The sequence below is a fragment of the Notolabrus celidotus genome, chromosome 12 (assembly GCF_009762535.1).
Source record: "Notolabrus celidotus isolate fNotCel1 chromosome 12, fNotCel1.pri, whole genome shotgun sequence".
Taxonomy (NCBI): domain Eukaryota; kingdom Metazoa; phylum Chordata; class Actinopteri; order Labriformes; family Labridae; genus Notolabrus; species Notolabrus celidotus.
In genome coordinates, this window is record NC_048283.1 from 16742585 (window position 1) to 16761661 (window position 19077).

The window sequence follows — 19077 nt, forward strand, 5'->3', positions numbered from 1 at the left end:
CTTGTAATATCGTCTGATGTCCCTTCAGATTTTCACAATCAATCACCTTTTTTCAGTAGTTCTAAAGAAAAGCAGAAAAATTATGACAATTTGTCAGATTATCCTAATTTGCAAGTCTGTAGCAGAGCAGTGAAACCTTAAAATAAGATAAGATAAGATAAGACAAGATAAGATGAGATACTCCTTTATTCGTCCCACAACGGGGAAATTCATGGAGTTACAGCAGCAAACAAAAAGGTGTACAGTACAAGAATTTCAACAAGAATATATATAGAAAAGAAATGATCATCAGAGACGGCAGCTCGGCCACAATTCTCCTGTCAGCCACCACCTCCACAGGGTCAAATAGTATTTGAGCTTCCAAATGTAACACCAGAAGGAAATGGCTGTATTGCACATTGGGACCATTCAAATTTTAGTGATTCAGTAATTTTTTTTTGACTCCAAAATTACTCATACTTTGTTTTTCTGTATCACAAGGCCCAAACCAAACACATTTATTATTGCCCCTGGGCTAAATGACAGGGCAACAGACATTCCTGCCCTGAATGCTCAGCCACGCCCCTGCTGGCTGGTGCTTCACTGTTGACAGAGTGAGATCAATTATTTCCTGTGAAGTCTCGCACAGCGGTCATTATCAGAAGACTATCCTGATGAAAAACAAGAAGACAAATATGAATAGTTATTATAATATAAGCCTGTCCGAATTACATAGGATTCAGTTCAGCAATGTATGTTTTTAAGAGCGGAAGTGGGCTTTCCCTACAGTAGTGCACAGCTGCTATAAAGCCACGTGAGGGGGGGCGTGAGGGGGGGGGGGGGGGGGGGGGGGGCGTGAGGGGGAGGAGGAGGAGGGTGAGCGACAGCCTTTGGTTCAGGCGTGTGTGTGATCACCACCTCAGTGAAAAATAGATTGGAGGGAGGACTGGTCCTACACCGGCGGGGAAACAGTGGATCTATCCAGGTTACATTTCTTTCCTTTTTAACTGTTTGTTCCCACCGCCTGTGTCAGAAAGCTACAGGTCAGGTTTTTAGTTAACCACAGAGAGAGCTTTGAATCCTGGGCTGCTATTTCAAGGTGGATTGTATAAATTGTTTAGACTGACCGGTTCTTCCTCTGGTAGGACCCAGACATGGATGCGAAGGACGAGATGCAGATGCTGTCCGCAGCACAAGAACAAAATGGAGATTTAGGGTAAACACACTTCAAATTCACTCTCTTCTGTCTAAGTTTATTTGAAATGTTAAAAAAATGAAATAATTATTAAAAGGTAGTCTAAGTTTTTCTCTTGGAAAAGTAAACTGTGTTATCAGACTTGATATTTGACATCAAACATTTGATCAATTAACAGCAAGAACAATGACAAGGATGGAAAGAAGAAGAAGAAAGAAAAGGAGCCTAAGACGCCCACAGTCGGCCCCATCGATCTGGTGAGCCACACATCACAGTGTGATATCTGTCTTAACAAAATAAGTGCAAATGAGGCATTGAATCAGGAAATATACCCTTCTTTTTTAATATGCAGTATTTATATTCCTACTATCTCTCTACCAGAGTTGTAACTCTAAAAAGCAAATATGTGATGTAATGTTTTAGTGTGTGTGTCAGAGAGAGAGAGAGAGGAAGAGAGAGGGAGAGGGAGAGAGAGAGAGAGAGAGAGAGAGAGAGAGAAAGAGAGAGAGAGAGAAAGAGTGAGAGTGAGAGAGAGAGAGAGAGAGAGAGAGAGAGAGAGAGAGAGAGAGTCAAAAGACAAAAGAAGGGAAAATCTGATTTCCTTAAAGTTTTATTTTTATTGATCAACCGGTGGTTCAAAGGTAAAGACTGATATAAAGACTAATTCTATGAGAAGTGAAGAAGTTGCGTGGTCTTAACACCATAAAAGTTTCTGCGTAGGTGTGTGTATTTGCTTATGTGTGTGTGTGAGCACTTTTGCGTGTTTGCAGCAAGAGGGGAAGCAGGGTGGGAGGATGGGAGTGCAGCACATCCTCCCGTTGTTTGGGTGGACTTAACCAGACCCCTGCTGTGTAAATATAATAGCTCCTCAAAGTTTAAAGTAATCCCCAGTTCTGATCCGACAATTTGAAATTCTTCTACCCAGTAAATCATCATCAGAAGCTTTTTCAACAAAGAGATGCTGATTTTGCCATTCGTTTGGAGACATTCTCAACCCCCCCCCCTTCTCTCTCTCTCTCTCTCTCTCTCTCTCTCTCTCTCCCTCTTCTTTTCGTGACTGTAGTTCAGGTTTGCAAAAGGTGGGGATCTTGTACTGATCTTTTTCGGGACAGTGATGGCCATGGTGAACGGAGTGATTCTTCCTGTCATGTGTATTGTGTTTGGGGACATGACAGACAGCTTTGTGAAGGACTCCATGGTGTCCCAAATGAACAACACTTTACCAAGTGAGTTATTAGTTACAGGCATGACCACAGATTGATAATTAAGAATAAATAATCAAGCCTTTCAACAATGTCTTCTATCACTGTGTCTTCAGATATAACCAACCATCTAAACAGCACCTTGGAGAAGGATATGACAGAGTAAGTCTATCTCTGAGCATTACAAACAGAGCAAATCAAATGCATTTTTTTTGTCATATTCATCACTGTGCTTTGACTCTTGCAGGTATGCCATCTATTACTCCATCATGGGGGCAGTGGTGTTTGTGGCAGCCTACATACAGGTCTGCTTCTGGACCCTGGCAGCTGGGCGGCAGGTCAAACGTATCCGCCAGTTGTTTTTCCACAGTATCATGAGGCAGGAAATCAGCTGGTTCGATATCAACGAGATCGGAGAGCTCAACACACGTCTGACAGAGTGGGTGACAAAGGACTTGCACGCTAATTTAATATTTCATGTTTTTAATTAAAGATTGAAGCCAGGTGTAGATAGTAATGACAATTCACAGTGTCACCTAAATCAGCCTGGTGGCGCTGATATTTCATTTCAATTTTAATGTTCAAATTTGGTTATCATTTTTTAAAGTTATACTAATCACAACTTCCCAGAACCCAAGTTGACGTATTTAAAAAGCTTTTTGTCCCTTTAATAGTCCAAAGTCAGAGGATATTTTTTCTATTTAAAATGACTTGTAATTCATTGATTAAAATAATTATTGCTGCCTAATTTCTGACTGATTGAGTAATCCATAATCTAATGCACATTTGAGCTTTTTTGCTGGATATCTCACACTTCTAACATAAAGAAGAAAAACCTTCATCTACACAAATATAAAAGTGTTGCTTATACTCGCATGATTTCAGTGATGTCTATAAGATCCATGAGGGTATTGGCGACAAGGCGGGGATGTTGATCCAGGCCTACACCACCTTCATTGCCTCCTTCATCATCGGCTTCACCAAAGGATGGCAACTCACCCTCGTCATCCTGGCTGTTAGCCCTGCGCTGGGTATATCGGCTGCTCTTTTCAGTAAGGTAAGAGTCTCTCCTTGTTTTAATCACAGTCGTCATGTTGACACAGCCCTCAGTAACATTATGCCCTTTATCTTGTCTGAACAGGTGCTGGCATCTTTCACTAGTAAAGAGCAGAGTGCATATGCCAAAGCTGGAGCTGTGGCAGAAGAGGTGCTCTCTGCGGTCAGGACAGTGTTTGCCTTCAGTGGTCAGAGCAGAGAGATCAAGAGGTGAGTAAGGTGTGAAATACATGTGTACTGTAGAATATGCAGAAAAAATCTGTTCTATGGGATGTAATTTATTATCCAAATCAACTGGATGAAATTACATCTATTCCCTAATGTGAAAATATTACAAATTCAACTTGAGAGGAACTAATTTCAACATCTGAAAAATACACAATATATACAAAAACATTTTGCCTTACAGCCCTTGTGATGAGTTTATGCTAGTTAAGTTAAGTTTCAAACAGATGCATCATTATGAGCTACAAAAACAAACTAGATCAAAAAAACTGACGCTTAGGGGTGTCAGACAAAGCGATTGCATGTATGGCACGTCATTTTACGCTTTCTACATGAAAAATCTCTGAGTGATGGATTTGACTATTAAAAGATGGAGATTTTTTTTTGCATTGTTTTTTTTAAACTACTTATAGATTCACAGGACAAATTCAGCAAAGAGAAAAGGGGTACTGTTTTAAACACAGGGGCGCAAAAATCTACATAAACCAAAAGTTTGTGTCACGGTAGCTTTAAAAAAATAAGGTAGATAAAAAGCAAAGCAGAAACTATTGAGAAATAGATACATACTAAATAAGGATATACTTAAGAATGTACAGTTATGAGAACATACATGGTTAATTTCTCTTCAATAAATCCGAACATGTGTTCAGGGCACATAAAATGAAGGTCTGTAACTCAATCGGGTCCAAGGAAATGGCTGTAAATGGATAAAACCTATAAAACCCTGTAGAATTGAATTAGTGTTTTCTACTCAAGGGGGGCATTTGTCAGAGCTATTGGGCCTTGTTGTCGCTGCAATCTGATTTATATTTAACCCCTACTTTGCTGTGTGTGTGTGTTTGTGTGTGTGTGATGTACCACAGATACAACAAGAACCTAGAGGACGCTAAGATCATGGGAATAAAGAAGGCACTTTCCTCCAACATCGCCATGGGCTTTACCTTCCTGATGATCTACCTGTCCTACGCTCTGGCCTTCTGGTACGGCAGCACACTCGTCTTGAATAAGGAGTACACCATCGGTACTGTGCTCACCGTGAGTAAACTCTGAAAAAACAACTTCCTATTATTATTATTCCTGTAAGCACAAGAAAGCCATATTTAAACATGCCGGTGCAGCTTACATTGACATGTCCTTGTTTTAGGTGTTCTTTGTTGTGCTTATTGGAGCGTTCACTGTTGGGCAGACTTCACCAAACATTCAGACCTTTGCCAGCGCCCGAGGAGCAGCATACAAAGTATACAGCATTATTGATCACGTAAGGAAGACTTCATATTTTTGACTCTACTCTGTAAAATACCTTTTTAAGTGTTCATATCCTGCTGGCCAGCTGTCAGTTTATATTACTTCACATGCACCTCTGTGCTCTGGACCTCTGGGAGGCTGCTTTGAGGAAGCCGACAATTTGGAGTCAGTAATGAGATGTTGGATTTTGCTCTAATTGGAGCTCCTGCTGATTGAATGAAGACTCAGGGTCATTTGTTTGGTCTTACACAGCTGGGACTCTCCCTTTTTTGGGAACTTATCAGGAATTTACTTTGAGGTAAAAGAAGTGTCAGTCTTGCAAATACTGCACGACCATCACACATGTATTTCCATCGTTATGTAAAATAGTTCATATAGCCTCAGAAGCATGCAGCATAACCAGTTTACTGAACCAGTTGTAGGATCGTACAAGTCAGGTTCTTGTCCCTAGTGATTTCTGGATGACTTCTGCCTGCGTCAAGTGTACAGTGAGACTGTTAGTCGCTACATTTACACACTCAAATTAGCTCATGAAAAAAGATACAGGATGCTTCATTCTTAGAAACTATTGATTCAGTAGTACATCTGTTTGCACCTGAATGGAAAATTAGCATAAAAAACAGCCCAAAGCAAAACTGAAAGAGCAGGGAATTACCTCTCAGGGCTGATTAGTGCCTCATTGTGACTCCAACCTCCAGGAAACTGTTCCATTGAAGCCCACAGCTCCTAATTCTCATTTGGACTAAAGGAAATATATTCCCTAATCTATTACTAATTATTTTTCCTGTACCTTTGTGAAATCTCAGCCAAAAAGTTGTTTAACAGATGCACTTTTCTGAAGTAAACAGAGGTGACGTCAAGGAAGGACATTAAAGAAATATCTAATCTCCACAGAGCTCTACTTCTGTCAGCAGCAAAACAAAAGAGACAGAGTGTGTGTGTGTTTAACCGCACCAAGAGAAGCAGTGAGAACACACAGGGGGGTTGTGGAAATAAACATTAGTCTTGTTACATACGCTCACCCGAACCTGGAGGGCTAACGGCATTCCTCTCATTGTCTGTTTGAGGTTATGATAAGAATCAGGTTTTCTGTCCAACTGTGGACAAGCTACAAACTAGAAGGAGGCTGAGTTTTTTGAAGTTTCAATATTGTTCACTTCTGTCTCTACAGAATCCGGCTATCGACAGCTTTTCAAAGGATGGATTTAAGCCTGACTACATCAAGGGAGACATAGTTTTCAAGGACATCAACTTCACTTATCCGTCAAGGCCAGATGTCAAAGTATGCTCCTTTAAAGAAACTGCAAAACTAGTCGAAGCACATTGTTATTTACATTTGTATTTTCATACTGACATTAGTTTTATTTTTAGGTATTAAAAAACATGTCTCTGAATGTGAGAAGTGGACAGACCATTGCCTTGGTGGGCAGCAGCGGTTGTGGTAAAAGCACCACAATCCAGCTGCTGCAGAGGTTCTACGATCCTCAGGAAGGATCTGTAAGTTATATTTATGACCTACTACATGCAAAAGATGAATTCAATCTGTGTTTTTATCCACTCTGCTATTGTTGAGCATTTCGGTCACTTCAGGACCTAAAAACACTTCTCCAAGTAAGCACTAACTTCTTCCAAACACCGTCTGAATGTCATTGACACTCAGACGGTGAGTCAAAGGGAGTCCCTTTCAAAATCTGGCACCAATTTTACCCACAATGCAACTAGACTGCAGCACCCTTAGTCAGATATTTAGGTCTTTTACAGCCAACAGCTGCTAATGTAGCCTAGGGGCTGCTAGCTAGAGTTGAGGAGCAGGCTACACAGGCCCACTCATTTCTAGATATCTTCACATTATAAATTCATATTTGTAGTGTTTTGCTTCCATTAACATAGTTTGAGGCTAATTATAAAAATGGAAATTTCAAATCTCTACTCATTTGATGGCATAGGGCCCTCTTTGTAAAAGGCTTGGATCTGAAACAATCAGTGGAGTTTGTAAGGTGTTTATTCTTTGTGTTTTGTTAAATTTGTAAGAGCTTGTGTCTTAAGTTTGTCCAAATATAGATAGCATAAACACCTAACAGCTCCCATAAAGGTCAATTATAAACATAATATCTTGCTTGTTTGAATGAAAATAAACAGCTACCTGTTGTTGATAGGATGCTACTTAACCAGTGGAGAGTTGTAACAATGTCCTTATCTATTTAACTTGGCTGTGTTAACATTTACATAACATTCACTGTGTTTAAAAGTACTGTGCCTGTTTGGCCGTCTCTTTTTTAGGTGTCAATTGATGGTCATGACATCCGTTCTCTTAACATCCGCCACCTGAGAGAGATGATTGGGGTGGTGAGTCAGGAACCCATCCTCTTTGCCACCAGCATCTCTGAGAACATCAGATACGGACGACTTGATGTGACGCAGGCAGAGATCGTGCAAGCTGCCAAGGAGGCTAATGCCTATGACTTCATCATGTCCCTTCCAGATGTAAGTTTGTAGTTGTTACTCCCTGTCGCCTGTGCTTGCCAAGAACTCTGTCCAGCGCTTGCTAATATTGACACTCTTGTTGTTGAGCAGAAGTTTGAGACACTGGTTGGAGACAGAGGGACTCAGATGAGTGGAGGACAGAAGCAGCGGATTGCAATCGCTCGGGCTCTTGTCCGAAACCCCAAAATTCTTCTGCTGGATGAAGCCACATCTGCTCTTGATGCTGAGAGTGAAAAAATTGTGCAAAATGCACTCGACAAGGTAATAACACACATTTTTTTCACCTGATAACACGGATGCAGACATTGTGCGGCTGTGCCAATGAAATGTCGCTAAAATACACTCAAGATGAATGCAAATGCTTTGTTAAACTAGCTAATTGAACAATGTTGATGGTCTAGCTCTATGGATGGTATTGGTCTCTGCCCATCTATCCACAATTCTGGTCCAGACTGAAATTTCTCAACGACTTTCAAACAGTTGTTTTTTATATTGGCTGTCATACTTTCAGTCCACCGTGATTAAAATCAACTTGATTTGATGATACCCTGACTTGTCCAATAGCACCATCAGCAGATTACCTCTCCTGATTTTAGCAAATGACCTTGACCATGGTTGTGTTAATAAAAGCTGGTAAATGCATTCCAAGATGGTGCTCCAAGCCAGTAGGTTCCCTCATGCTATTGCCTTTTTGGCTCTAGAGAGCAAAAACCACCTGACTTAATTGAAGCCTAACAAGTTAGCCTGTAATTATTCCCCAAAACATATAGATTAAATAAATTATATTAAGGTATCGGCAGACTCTCATTCCATATGAGTAAATGGACCGACATTTGATTGTTCAACAAGGATCATACAAGGTGCATTCATTATTTATAACTATAAGCGCATCTTTTGTGTTTGTAAAGAGCAGAAAAATACTTATTTGACCAGGGTCATTTCAGTTTTGCAAATAAAGCAGAGCTCTCCAGACTGCCTAGAGGAGAGATGAATTTAGGAGAATTTGGGGATATAATAATAAATAATAATAACACATTTTATTTATATAGCGCTTTTCAAAAAACTCAGACACTTCACAAGTAACACACATTAAAAGAAACAATAAAAGAAACAAAATAGAAACACAGTGATTATAAACACATTAACAGTTAAAAGCAGTTCTGAAGAGGTGTGTCTTGAGCTGGGATTTGAAAGTTTGTAGGTCAGTGGAGGTGCGTATGTGTTTGGTGAGAGAGTTCCAGAGGGCGGGGGCAGCAATGGAGTAAGCCCTGTTGCCCCAGGTTCGGTGCTTGGTCCTACAGGAGGTTTTCATTGGAGGAGCAGAGAGCACCATGGGAGGGGTTGTGAGGGTGAAGCAGGTCAGTGAGATAGGAGGGGGCCAGGTGATGGAGGGCTTTGTAGGTCAGGAGGAGGACAGAAGTGAACACGTTGGGGGACAGGAAGCCAGTGGAGGTTTTGGAGAGGGTTGGGCAGGGGTGATGTGATCACGGGAACGGGAGTTAGTGAGTAGACGGGCAGCTGAGTTCTGGATGTACTGGAGCTTATTGAGGACTTTGGATGATGAGCCATATAAGATGCTGTTACAGTAGTCGATTCTGGAGGTGATGAATGAATGGATCAGGGTTTCAGCTGCAGGGAAGGAGAGTAGTGGGCGGAGTCGGGCGATGTTTTTCAGGTGAAAGAAGGCGGTTTTGGTTTTATACTGTAAGTTTGACTTTTGTGGCCTATAGGCTTTTTACTAGCACTGCCAGAAAATATATTTTTGCTTAATCATACACTAGTGCTTTAGTTAGGATTCCAAGGTATTTATGATTAAATGGCATTCCCCTCAACCCTGCTATGTGGGTAACCTTAGCATGCTGAATGGCTTAATTAGGATAGTGACAAGGGTAAGCACTACATAACAATGAATACATTTTAGCCTTGTCATTGCTAGCATTTTCAAAAGCAGATGTTAGCTCTTGGCTAAAAGCACCATAATGCCTAAGAACAGCCTCTTAAGGTCCTTCTTGATACGTCATTTTTTGCAGGTCCGACTGGGTCGCACCACCATTGTTGTGGCACATCGCCTCTCGACCATTAGAAATGCGGACGTCATCGCTGGTTTCCAGAAAGGTGAAATTGTGGAGCTGGGGACTCACAGTGAGCTGATGGAAACAAAGGGAGTCTACCATACACTGGTCACCATGCAGGTAAAGAACACAGCCATCGTAAAACCTGACACACTGAAACTGAAGGAGCACTTGTTATTTTAGAGTGTACGGTCATTGTTATTTAATGAGGTGTCCTGCCTTTCCCTGCTGTAGACCTTTCAGAAAGAGGAGGATGGGCTAGAGTCAGAGGGTCATCTGTCTGGGGATGAGAAGAGCCCATTAGTGAAGTCTGTATCACAGACCTCTCTGCTGAGGAGGAAGTCGACGAGGGGCTCCTCCTTCGCCCACTCAGAGGGGGATAAAGAAGAGATGGAAAAGTTCAAGACTGACTACCAAATAGACGTAAGTTGTGCTAAAACGTCTCACCAACTATCATCTCTATGATTCAAACAAGATTGAATAAAGGTTGGGTTAGTTTTTTCTTTGCTATATAAAGGCTAAATAAAAAGATTTAGTCTGAGGTATCTCTATATGCTGATGATTCATTATTGTATATAACAAATCTGCCAAATTAACACCAAATAGTGTGTCTACTCTGACTGAGGATGGCAATGGTCCCTGGTTAACATCAAATCTTAAAGTTAACTCTTTCCATTGCACACTGTAGCTACGTATTTTATCTTATGTCAGCAGTTTAAAATGAGATCAGTTTAAATGCAGAATAAAATGAGTTTTAATTGACCTCTGTACCGCTTTTTCTGCAGGATGAAAATGCTCCACCCGTGCCGTTCTCTAGAGTAATGCGTCTCAACCTCCCTGAGTGGCCGTACATTCTGGTGGGAACCTTCTCTGCCATCATCAACGGAGCTCTGCAGCCAGCGTTTGCTATCGTTTTCTCCAAGATCATCACTGTAGGTTACTTTCAGAAAAGATGGAGATTTAATTTTTTTGTATAAATTGCAGAAATGAGGAGTTTATTCTCTCCTCTCAGGTGTTTGCTGAGCCAGATCAAGAGGTCATCAGGCAAAGATCTGAATTCTTCTCCCTGATGTTTGTTGCTATTGGAGCCATATCTTTTGTCACCATGTTTCTACAGGTATACATGAACACTCAACACACACACAATAATATTAACCAACATTAATATTCAATTTCACTCTAAAGAAACAGTTCCACATTTCAAGAAATACACTTGTATTCTTACAGAAATCAGAAAGTTTGACACACATCATCTGCTTTGTCCATATCTTGCTGTTGCAGTTGGATAAAGCAGATGATGTGACAGTTTTTATTGAAGGTCATGGATATTGAATCTAACAGTTGCTCATATCTGTTTACTTGGAACAGGGTTACTGTTTTGGTAAATCTGGAGAGATTCTGACCCAGAAACTGAGACTCAAAGCGTTTACGTCCATGATGAGACAGGTGAGTGTAACAAAGCAAATCACTTATATGACAGGCGTACCCATGATTCAATATGGAAGACAGAATATTTCAGTGTTCCTTTCCAAAAGATAATAACCAAGCAAAATGTCATAACCTTTCACTATATTGTCTATCATTTAGCAACTAATGGTTCATGTTTAAGAGAAGTAAAGTTTCCAGGAGGTCCACTGCTTATTGTTGGAATTTGAAAATTTGGTTACTCCAGCTAAAGATGTTCACATATTTCTGATTACTGCTGTGTATAATTTTTTCTTCCAAATGAATATATGATATCTATTTTGATTTTATGACCAAAGTAGTATTTTTATCCCTGTTTTCTTGTAGGACCTTGGCTGGTATGATGACCCAAAAAATAGTGTTGGAGCGCTCACAACAAGATTGGCGACAGATGCTGCCCAAGTACAAGGGGTAAGTCTCAAAGTGCAGTCACTACAAATGCACACCAAAGTAGCTATATGCTACAGAGCAACACAAAGAACTCTAATGAAATAATGATTGTGTGGTCTGCTTTTGTTTCAACCTTTCTGTATCCTAGGCTACAGGAGCACGTCTGGCCACAGTGACACAGAACTTTGCCAACATGGGCACTGGTATTATCATCTCCTTTGTTTACGGCTGGGAGTTGACTCTACTCATCCTGGCTGTGGTACCAATTATAGCGACGGCTGGAGCTGTGGAGATGCAGCTGCTCGCTGGGCACGCTGCTGATGACAAGAAAGAGTTAGAAAAGGCTGGAAAGGTGAGAATTTGATGTGGGGTGTGCTAAAGTAAATCTCTTTAGTCAAGCTATTTGAAGTGTTGTCCAAGGACTACAGCAAAAAATGAAATGTTTACAGACATTTCTATCAATGTACACCTTCTGTAAAAAAAAATAGGAGTATAAATGAATAAATTAATTTAAACATTCATCATTTTTGAAGAAGGTCCCTGGGATGAAGCAGATGTAATGTTTATTTATTTATGTATTCTTTGTCTCCAAAGATTGCTACGGAGGCCATTGAGAATATTCGCACTGTTGCCTCTCTTACCAGAGAAACCAAGTTTGAGTCTTTGTATGAGGAAAACCTTGTAGTGCCATACAAGTACGTGAAATGTTATCTACTAACTTAATTGATTAAAATGAATTAAGTGCTTTGTAAGAGTTGTGCTCTCTCTTTCTGATATCACCTTTTTTTCCCTCCTTCTTTGCAGGGCGGCCCAGAAAAAAGCCCATGTGTACGGTATCACCTACTCCTTCTCCCAGGCCATGATCTACTTTACCTATGCGGGCTGTTTCCGCTTTGGAGCCTGGCTCATCAAGGAGGGAAGGATGGATGTTGAGGGGGTATTCCTGTGAGTAAACAGTCTGTATTTATTTTCTCTTAATGGGGTATTAACTACTAGGAGTTTTAGGTTGCAATGGAAATACTGTCTTGCTGTTTCAGTCACAGTCAGAGACATCAAACCAAAGCCTCCTGCTGCAGAGAGAGGCTGTTTATATGGCTTTTAATCATTACCCTGGCTTGAAGAGGGGGAAGGGCTCCAAGCTCTAAACCCAGAGCACATGGCCACATAAGACACCTGTATCATGGTGGTACAATAGATTCATACACGTGACTCAGGTCGTAACATAACTCAATGTGTCAATGTTGGGAAGAGCAGTCACCTCTTATGATTGTTCTACATGTTACACGAAAGGAAGGAGAAGTCCAAAGTTCATTGCACCAAGAGAGCCTGAAGCAACACAGAACTGTAAAACAGATTTATTAACTCATGACCCCCCTGACACATGCATCGAAACTCCTTAGATATTAATTTTCATACCACATAGCATTCCAAAGTCTCTAAAGATATTCTGTGTTGTGCTAAATGAAAGGAAATGTAGTTAAAGGTACAGTGTGTGTATTTGGTGGCATTTACCTGAACAGGTGGAGATGGAATATAAAATCTAATATTCGGAAGTAGAATTGAATTACAGTACAATATACAAAAATAATTTTGTATTTGTTAACTTAGAATGATTTATATGTATTTCGGAGCAGGTCCCCTTCCATGAAGGCTGCAATCTTTCACTGCCATCTTTCTATAGAAGCACAGAACAGACATACTGCTACAGGCCATACATGTTTTTGTGTTGCGCTAGTGGCCACTGAAAATGCACTGGTTAAAAGACAAAGAAGACAAAGAAGAAGAGAGTGGTTGTTGATGAAATTCTGTGATAGTAAAAACTTAATAAATGGAGGACCACTACATGTCGCCAAATATTCCCATGTGGACACACTTGACCTTTAAAGGAAATGTTGTTAATATGATCTACATCAAAATATCTGGAGTGAACTAGCATGCTAACATACAGTGTAAAGCTAATTTTCTGATGTTAAGACATGGTTATAATGGTAGCAGTCTAAGGTCAGTGTGGGAGCATGCTAATGTTTTCTTCTTCACTAATACTACAAAGGATAATAGACGTGTCATTGGTTGAGTACTTTCTTTAGAAAATGTTGATCTGATGAGGCAGCAGTGGAGAAGTAAATGGAATACCAAAGTTATCAATTCGCAAGTAATATATCCTGCAAAGCTTTTTTTAAGTTTTTCGTTTCAAAAGAACTAATAAAGAAGTACACGGGTCAGACTAAAAGCATTTACTAATGTGGCTACAAAAACACTGACTTGTTTTTTCAAAGCAAAAACATCTGCATGTAGTTTAAAATATACACAGGAAATGTAAGGTTATCGGTTCTTGTTATCTTATCTATCCCTGTTGATTCTCCATGGACTCTTGATGGAAGCTAAAATTAACATTCATTTAACCTTCCCCCTCTAGTGTGATTTCTGCTCTCCTGTTTGGTGCCATGGCTGTCGGAGAGGCTAACTCCTTTGCTCCAAACTACGCTAAGGCTAAACTCTCAGCTGCCCACCTCATGCTCCTGATAAACAGAGAGCCCGCCATCGACAATTTGTCAGAGGAGGGAGAGAAACCGGTACTTAACACACAAAGCTCCCCACACAAAGCACAATATCACAGCTTTTTGTACACATGCCAACATTATCTTCTTATTTCTCATCTCTCCAGGACAACTTTGATGGAAATGTGCGCTTTGACTATGTCAAGTTTAACTATCCGTCACGCCCTGATCTACAAATCCTGCAAGGGCTGAACCTGAGGGTGAAAAAGGGAGAGACGCTGGCCTTGGTAGGGAGCAGCGGCTGTGGAAAAAGCACCACCATCCAGCTGCTAGAGAGGTTCTACGACCCCAGAGAGGGGAGAGTGGTGAGGAGACTAAAACATAGCCAACACTTTGAGTAATAAACTGTGCCTTTTAACCTACTGTCAGTTAGCTAATGGATAGCTAGGCAGTGTATTTCTAATCAGTTTTACTGCACTGAACTGACACGACAGGGACCTGGAGACAGAAAGAGGTCTGTTCAACATGTGTTGTTTATCTTTACTGCACTGACTATTGCATGTTATCTTGATGGGATTCATGTAGTTGCTGACTGTCCTTTGAGGGAGGAAAGGAATATACTTATTGATATCTCCTGGCCTTTCATGCTATCACAAGGTCATTCATCTCTGAACGTGATTTGGTTCATTGCTAAAGTGGGTGTAATGAATATTACGATATTATCAATGATTCACCAGACAATTTCTGACCAAAATATCTAGCTTGAATCAACAAACACCCATAGTTATCAACTGACTCTGCTATTCCATGGCTCTCTTGCTGCATTTATTTTACACTGGTCTCTTTTATGAGACAATTATGTCATGTTGGCCTGTTTTGGGCAGATCATATTATATGGCGTGACAAGATAATCTTTTAGTAAGTAAGTAAGATTTATTTATAGAGCACCTCTCAAGAACAGAGGTCACAAGGTGCTTTACAACAACAACAATTAACCCTAACATTAAAAGGCAAAACAGCGATTGCAAATACATACAAAAACATGACATAAAAACAGACAGATTAAACAAAGGCAAGTCTAGACAGATAGGTCTTCAACTGCTTTTTGAACCTGTTAACAGTTTCCACAGTTCTCCTTTCCAGAGGGAGACTGTTCCAGAGTTAAGGACCAACAACCTGGAAAGCAGAGTCCCCTTAATTTTTTAACCTGGTACGATCATAACCAGTAAACCCTGATCAGAGGACCTCAGAGTCCTGCTGGAGATATAAGGCTTCAGCAGCTCCCTAATGTAGACTGGAGCCTGACCACTGAGTGCTCTGTACACCACAATGAGAATTTTAAACTGGATCCTACATTTAACTGGAAGCCAGTGCAAAGAAATGAGGATCGGTGTAACATGAGATCTCCTAGATGATTTGGTCAACAGTTTAGCAGCAGCATTTTGGACCACTTATAAGCGGTTCAGTTATGCATTGCTAAGACATGTCAAGAGAGAATTACAATAATCCAAGCGAGATGACACAAAAGCATGTCTAATCATTTCCAGCTCAGCTGTGGACACAAAAGGTCTGAGTTTGGTGATATTTCTTAAGTGATAAAAAGAAGAACATACCAAACTATTCACCTGCTGGTCCAGGCTAAGGGCACTCCGTATTGCATTTGTAGGACATCTCCCCCTGTTTCTCCCTCTGCATTCATTTCTGCTACCTTTCACTCCGTCAGGTGATGGACGACAAGAATCTAAGAAATCTGAACATCCACTGGTTGAGATCCCAGATAGGCATCGTATCCCAGGAGCCCGTGCTGTTCGACTGCACCTTGGCTGAAAACATTGCTTATGGAGACAACAGCCGCACGCCATCCATGGATGAGATAGAGGCAGCTGCTAAAGCGGCCAACATTCACACCTTCATCGAACAGCTGCCACTGGTAACTGCTGTGTTGTCATAAAGTGTCAGCCATGTTTGGGTTAGAAGAAATAGAAGAAGTTTGAATCAGTGATATCAGAGTATCCCTAGTTTTAACATTTTAATTGTTAATTTTAAGTAGGTGAGTTATCCGTAGAACATGAGGCAGTTATCCAAGTCTCACTGCCAGGGATTACACAAGTCACCTTACACTTATTAACACTGCAGAGTCATGGAGATTTCTCTTGTAATATTAAATCCATTTCACCTTGAGCGGTGTTAGATCTTTCCTTGAATTAATAAACCAAAAGACCATTTTTGGTAGAAAGTACAGTTAAACTTATGTGTAACTGGATTCATCCATGATTATTTTGGCATTATAACAATATCATGTACCCCCTTCCCTCTCTTTCTCTTTGTGTGAGCAGAAGTATAACACTCAGGCAGGTGATAAGGGAACGCAGCTCTCAGGCGGACAGAAACAGCGTATTGCTATAGCCCGAGCCATCCTTCGCAACCCCAAACTGTTGCTCCTGGACGAGGCAACATCCGCCCTCGACACAGAAAGTGAAAAGGTGGGTGTTTGTCTTGTTCTTGTCTGAGCAACTCAAGGGAGAACTTGATATGTATAACTAAACAATGTAGTTGAACACGTAAGTCAAACGGCAGGAATACAAACATAACCACAATTATTTTTTAAATCAGAAAATGTAGATGAGGAAAATTATGATTTGGTCAGTGCCAGAAGAAACTTAGACAGGAATTTCTTCCACCAGCAAGGACAACTGAGGAGTGATCCTGATTTACAGAGGTATTTAGGTCAATATTTACAGTGTTATTGGATCTTTTATGAGATTACTGAAGAGAGGAAAAACATTATGAGGCCAGATTCCTCCTTTGCTGTTCTCCCATCGTAACTAAACAACACTGATTACAAAATATATGATCTAAATACATATAGACATACTTAACCCTCCTGTTATGATCGTATCTCTGGAACAGCAATAATGTTCCTGGGTCAATTTGACCCGGAGCATATTCAATTATCCAAAAGTGTCAGAACCCAAAAATAATCCCAATACACATTTGTTTGAATCTAACTTTTTACTCCATTACAATCCATTTAAATCAAGATTTAGTCCATTGGTGTTCTTTAATTTTCACAGATCATGGTTCAATGAGGATAACTCACTCCTTTTTCATTAAAAGTCACGTTAAAACTTTTTTTAATGTACATTGGAAAGCCCTAAATATAAATACAATAGTTTTACATGACATAGACTTTTGTTTATTTTATTTTACATTTTTATTTTTTTATTTTTTTATGAAGTGATGTTGATAAATTAACAGGAGACACCTCTTCTACCACATGCTGCCCAGAGTTTTATGCTGCATTTAGCTGGTTTGGAAGGCATATATTCCCTAAAATAGACTTTAAAAAGGGTCAATTTGACCCGCAACATAACAGGAGGATTAAATAATAAAAGAACAACAAAGCATAAAAAGATGGAGCAATACAATATGGGTGTTAAAATAAAGAAAACAGCAGATACTTCATTGGTCATACTAACACAATGAAATCATTGCTATTGAAAACAGAGTGTGAGGTAATGCTCAGGGTGTACCCTGTAATCATTGTAAATTAGTAGCTGTGTGGAATGGGTGGACATCAATAATCAAATTAAACTTAATTTTATTTTCTAAAATATTTTGAGCTCTTTTTTCTTTAATTCTATTTTTTTTTCAGCCATGTTTAATCTTAAAACACATAGACATAGGAAAACTGCCCAGTAACACATGGTGAAATACATAAACACTCAAATACGTCATGTGACTAAAGGACTACTAGAGTATGTAAAACCAGTGTTAAAACCATCATTAGGGACCAGTTACAAACAAAAAACTATAAATTATAATAAATTGAAAATCTCCACTTTGTCATAACTGACTTTATTTTTTAAGTTAATTTGAGGTTTATTGTCTTCTTTCCAGGTGGTGCAGGAGGCATTAGACCAGGCTAGGAGGGGCAGGACATGTATCGTTGTTGCCCATCGTCTGTCAACCATCCAGAACGCAGACCGCATTGCCGTCTTCCAGGCAGGAGTGGTGGTCGAGCAGGGGACGCATCAACAGCTGCTGGCCAAGAAGGGAGTCTATCACATGCTGGTCACCACACAGATGGGCCACGGGAGGGAATAAAAGAGAGATGCACGGAGCAAAGTTTTCTTGATCTACAGAGGAATGGATTCAACACTCATGCCATATATCATCACCAACTTCCTGCTTCAAGACAATGATAATCAGACTAAACAGTGGCCTTTAAGACTCAGTGACATTCTTGTAGCTACTGCCTACTGGGTCCCATAGTCTGGTTATGATCAGACAAATGCAGTCTAAGTTCTGTGCAACTGTATATGTGTTTAAGGGCATTTCATACTGATGACAGCACAGGTGTAATCAACACTGGGACGCTTACATTTTTGAGTAAATCTAGTGTTTTCCTCAAGTCAAAACAAACACTGAAAGAAAATAATGTTGCATGTCAATTTTTTGTTGACTTTCTTTATTTGAAAGGATTCATTCAAGTTTGTGCCTCTTACACTGGGACTTATTTATGGCCAGTTCTCTTCTCTCTGGAGCTTTTCAATGCCAACAGCCTTAACTGTTGATTATTAAGCGCAAAATAATGCCAAGTATAAGAGATTTGAGCCAACAATACACTGGATTGATTATATATTAAAACTATGTGACCTCTGACAATGGGATCAACAACACATAGAAATTGTGTTTTTCTTTCTACGTATTTTTGCAGATTGTCTGATAATTTATTGATTGTTATAATGTAGTTTGTTTTGTCTACAGTAAATAATGTTTCAAAAGTGCCTGGAAAAACTCAACCCTGAAATAATCTTGTATTCACAGAGCCGTGCAGGTTATACTTTGTGTCACACACGTTGGCTTTAATCACTGTTTTGTTTCAACAAATGCACAGAATGACTAACTGATATGGAAAATATTGTTGTATGCTTATATTTAACTATTAAAAAGTTTTATATCAAGTTTTTTCAGCCAAAACATTGTTTTAACATTGTATTTATTATAGGACAAATCTGCAAAAACAAAAAGATTTCACCAGATTTTCAAAACTCACATTTGACATTATGATCTCTTGCAAAATGTGTGTCTGTTTCTTTGATGGACATTTAAGCAAGAGCTGTAATATTAGTCTCAGTTTGTTGTTCAAAAGTATCCACAACCACAAGCAGATTACAGAATGGTTTAAGGCTTTAAATGCAAATTACATGGTGTGTGTGTGTGTGTGTGTGTGTGTGTGTGTGTGTGTGTGTGTGTGTGTGTGT

At 39.9% G+C, this 19077-nt stretch overlaps 1 protein-coding gene across 2 annotated transcripts; it reads left to right on the forward strand.

Annotated features, from left to right (window-relative positions):
- The first annotated feature begins 843 nt into the window (after nt 1-843).
- Nucleotides 844-18777, forward strand: abcb4 (ATP-binding cassette, sub-family B (MDR/TAP), member 4). Of its 2 annotated transcripts, none has more exons than XM_034697434.1 (28): nt 844-1022; nt 1125-1195; nt 1353-1431; nt 2238-2400; nt 2493-2538; nt 2624-2815; nt 3262-3433; nt 3518-3642; nt 4521-4692; nt 4802-4915; nt 6074-6184; nt 6274-6399; nt 7183-7386; nt 7477-7647; nt 9417-9578; nt 9693-9881; nt 10244-10390; nt 10471-10575; nt 10827-10904; nt 11250-11333; nt 11461-11664; nt 11907-12007; nt 12117-12257; nt 13729-13885; nt 13978-14175; nt 15534-15740; nt 16147-16293; nt 17711-18777. In XM_034697434.1, the coding sequence occupies exons 2-28, from the start codon at nt 1134-1136 to the stop codon at nt 17915-17917; spliced, it is 3864 nt and encodes a 1287-aa protein (XP_034553325.1). In that variant the 5' UTR covers nt 844-1022; nt 1125-1133; the 3' UTR covers nt 17918-18777. The 2 variants fall into 2 exon arrangements, with proteins under 2 accessions (XP_034553325.1, XP_034553324.1); XM_034697433.1 differs by having other exon boundaries at nt 844-964.
- Nucleotides 18778-19077: the final 300 nt, after the last annotated feature.

What these genes read in the sequence shown, in the direction of transcription:
- abcb4 (XM_034697434.1), top strand. Translation starts at nt 1,134, where the DNA reads ATGGATGCGAAGGACGAGATGCAGATGCTGTCCGCAGCACAAGAACAA. An exon ending in CTCAACACACGTCTGACAGA is followed by an intron (nt 2,816 to 3,261) that starts GTGGGTGACAAA and finishes GCATGATTTCAG; the next exon opens with TGATGTCTATAAGATCCATG. An exon ending in CAGAGCAGAGAGATCAAGAG is followed by an intron (nt 3,643 to 4,520) that starts GTGAGTAAGGTG and finishes GATGTACCACAG; the next exon opens with ATACAACAAGAACCTAGAGG.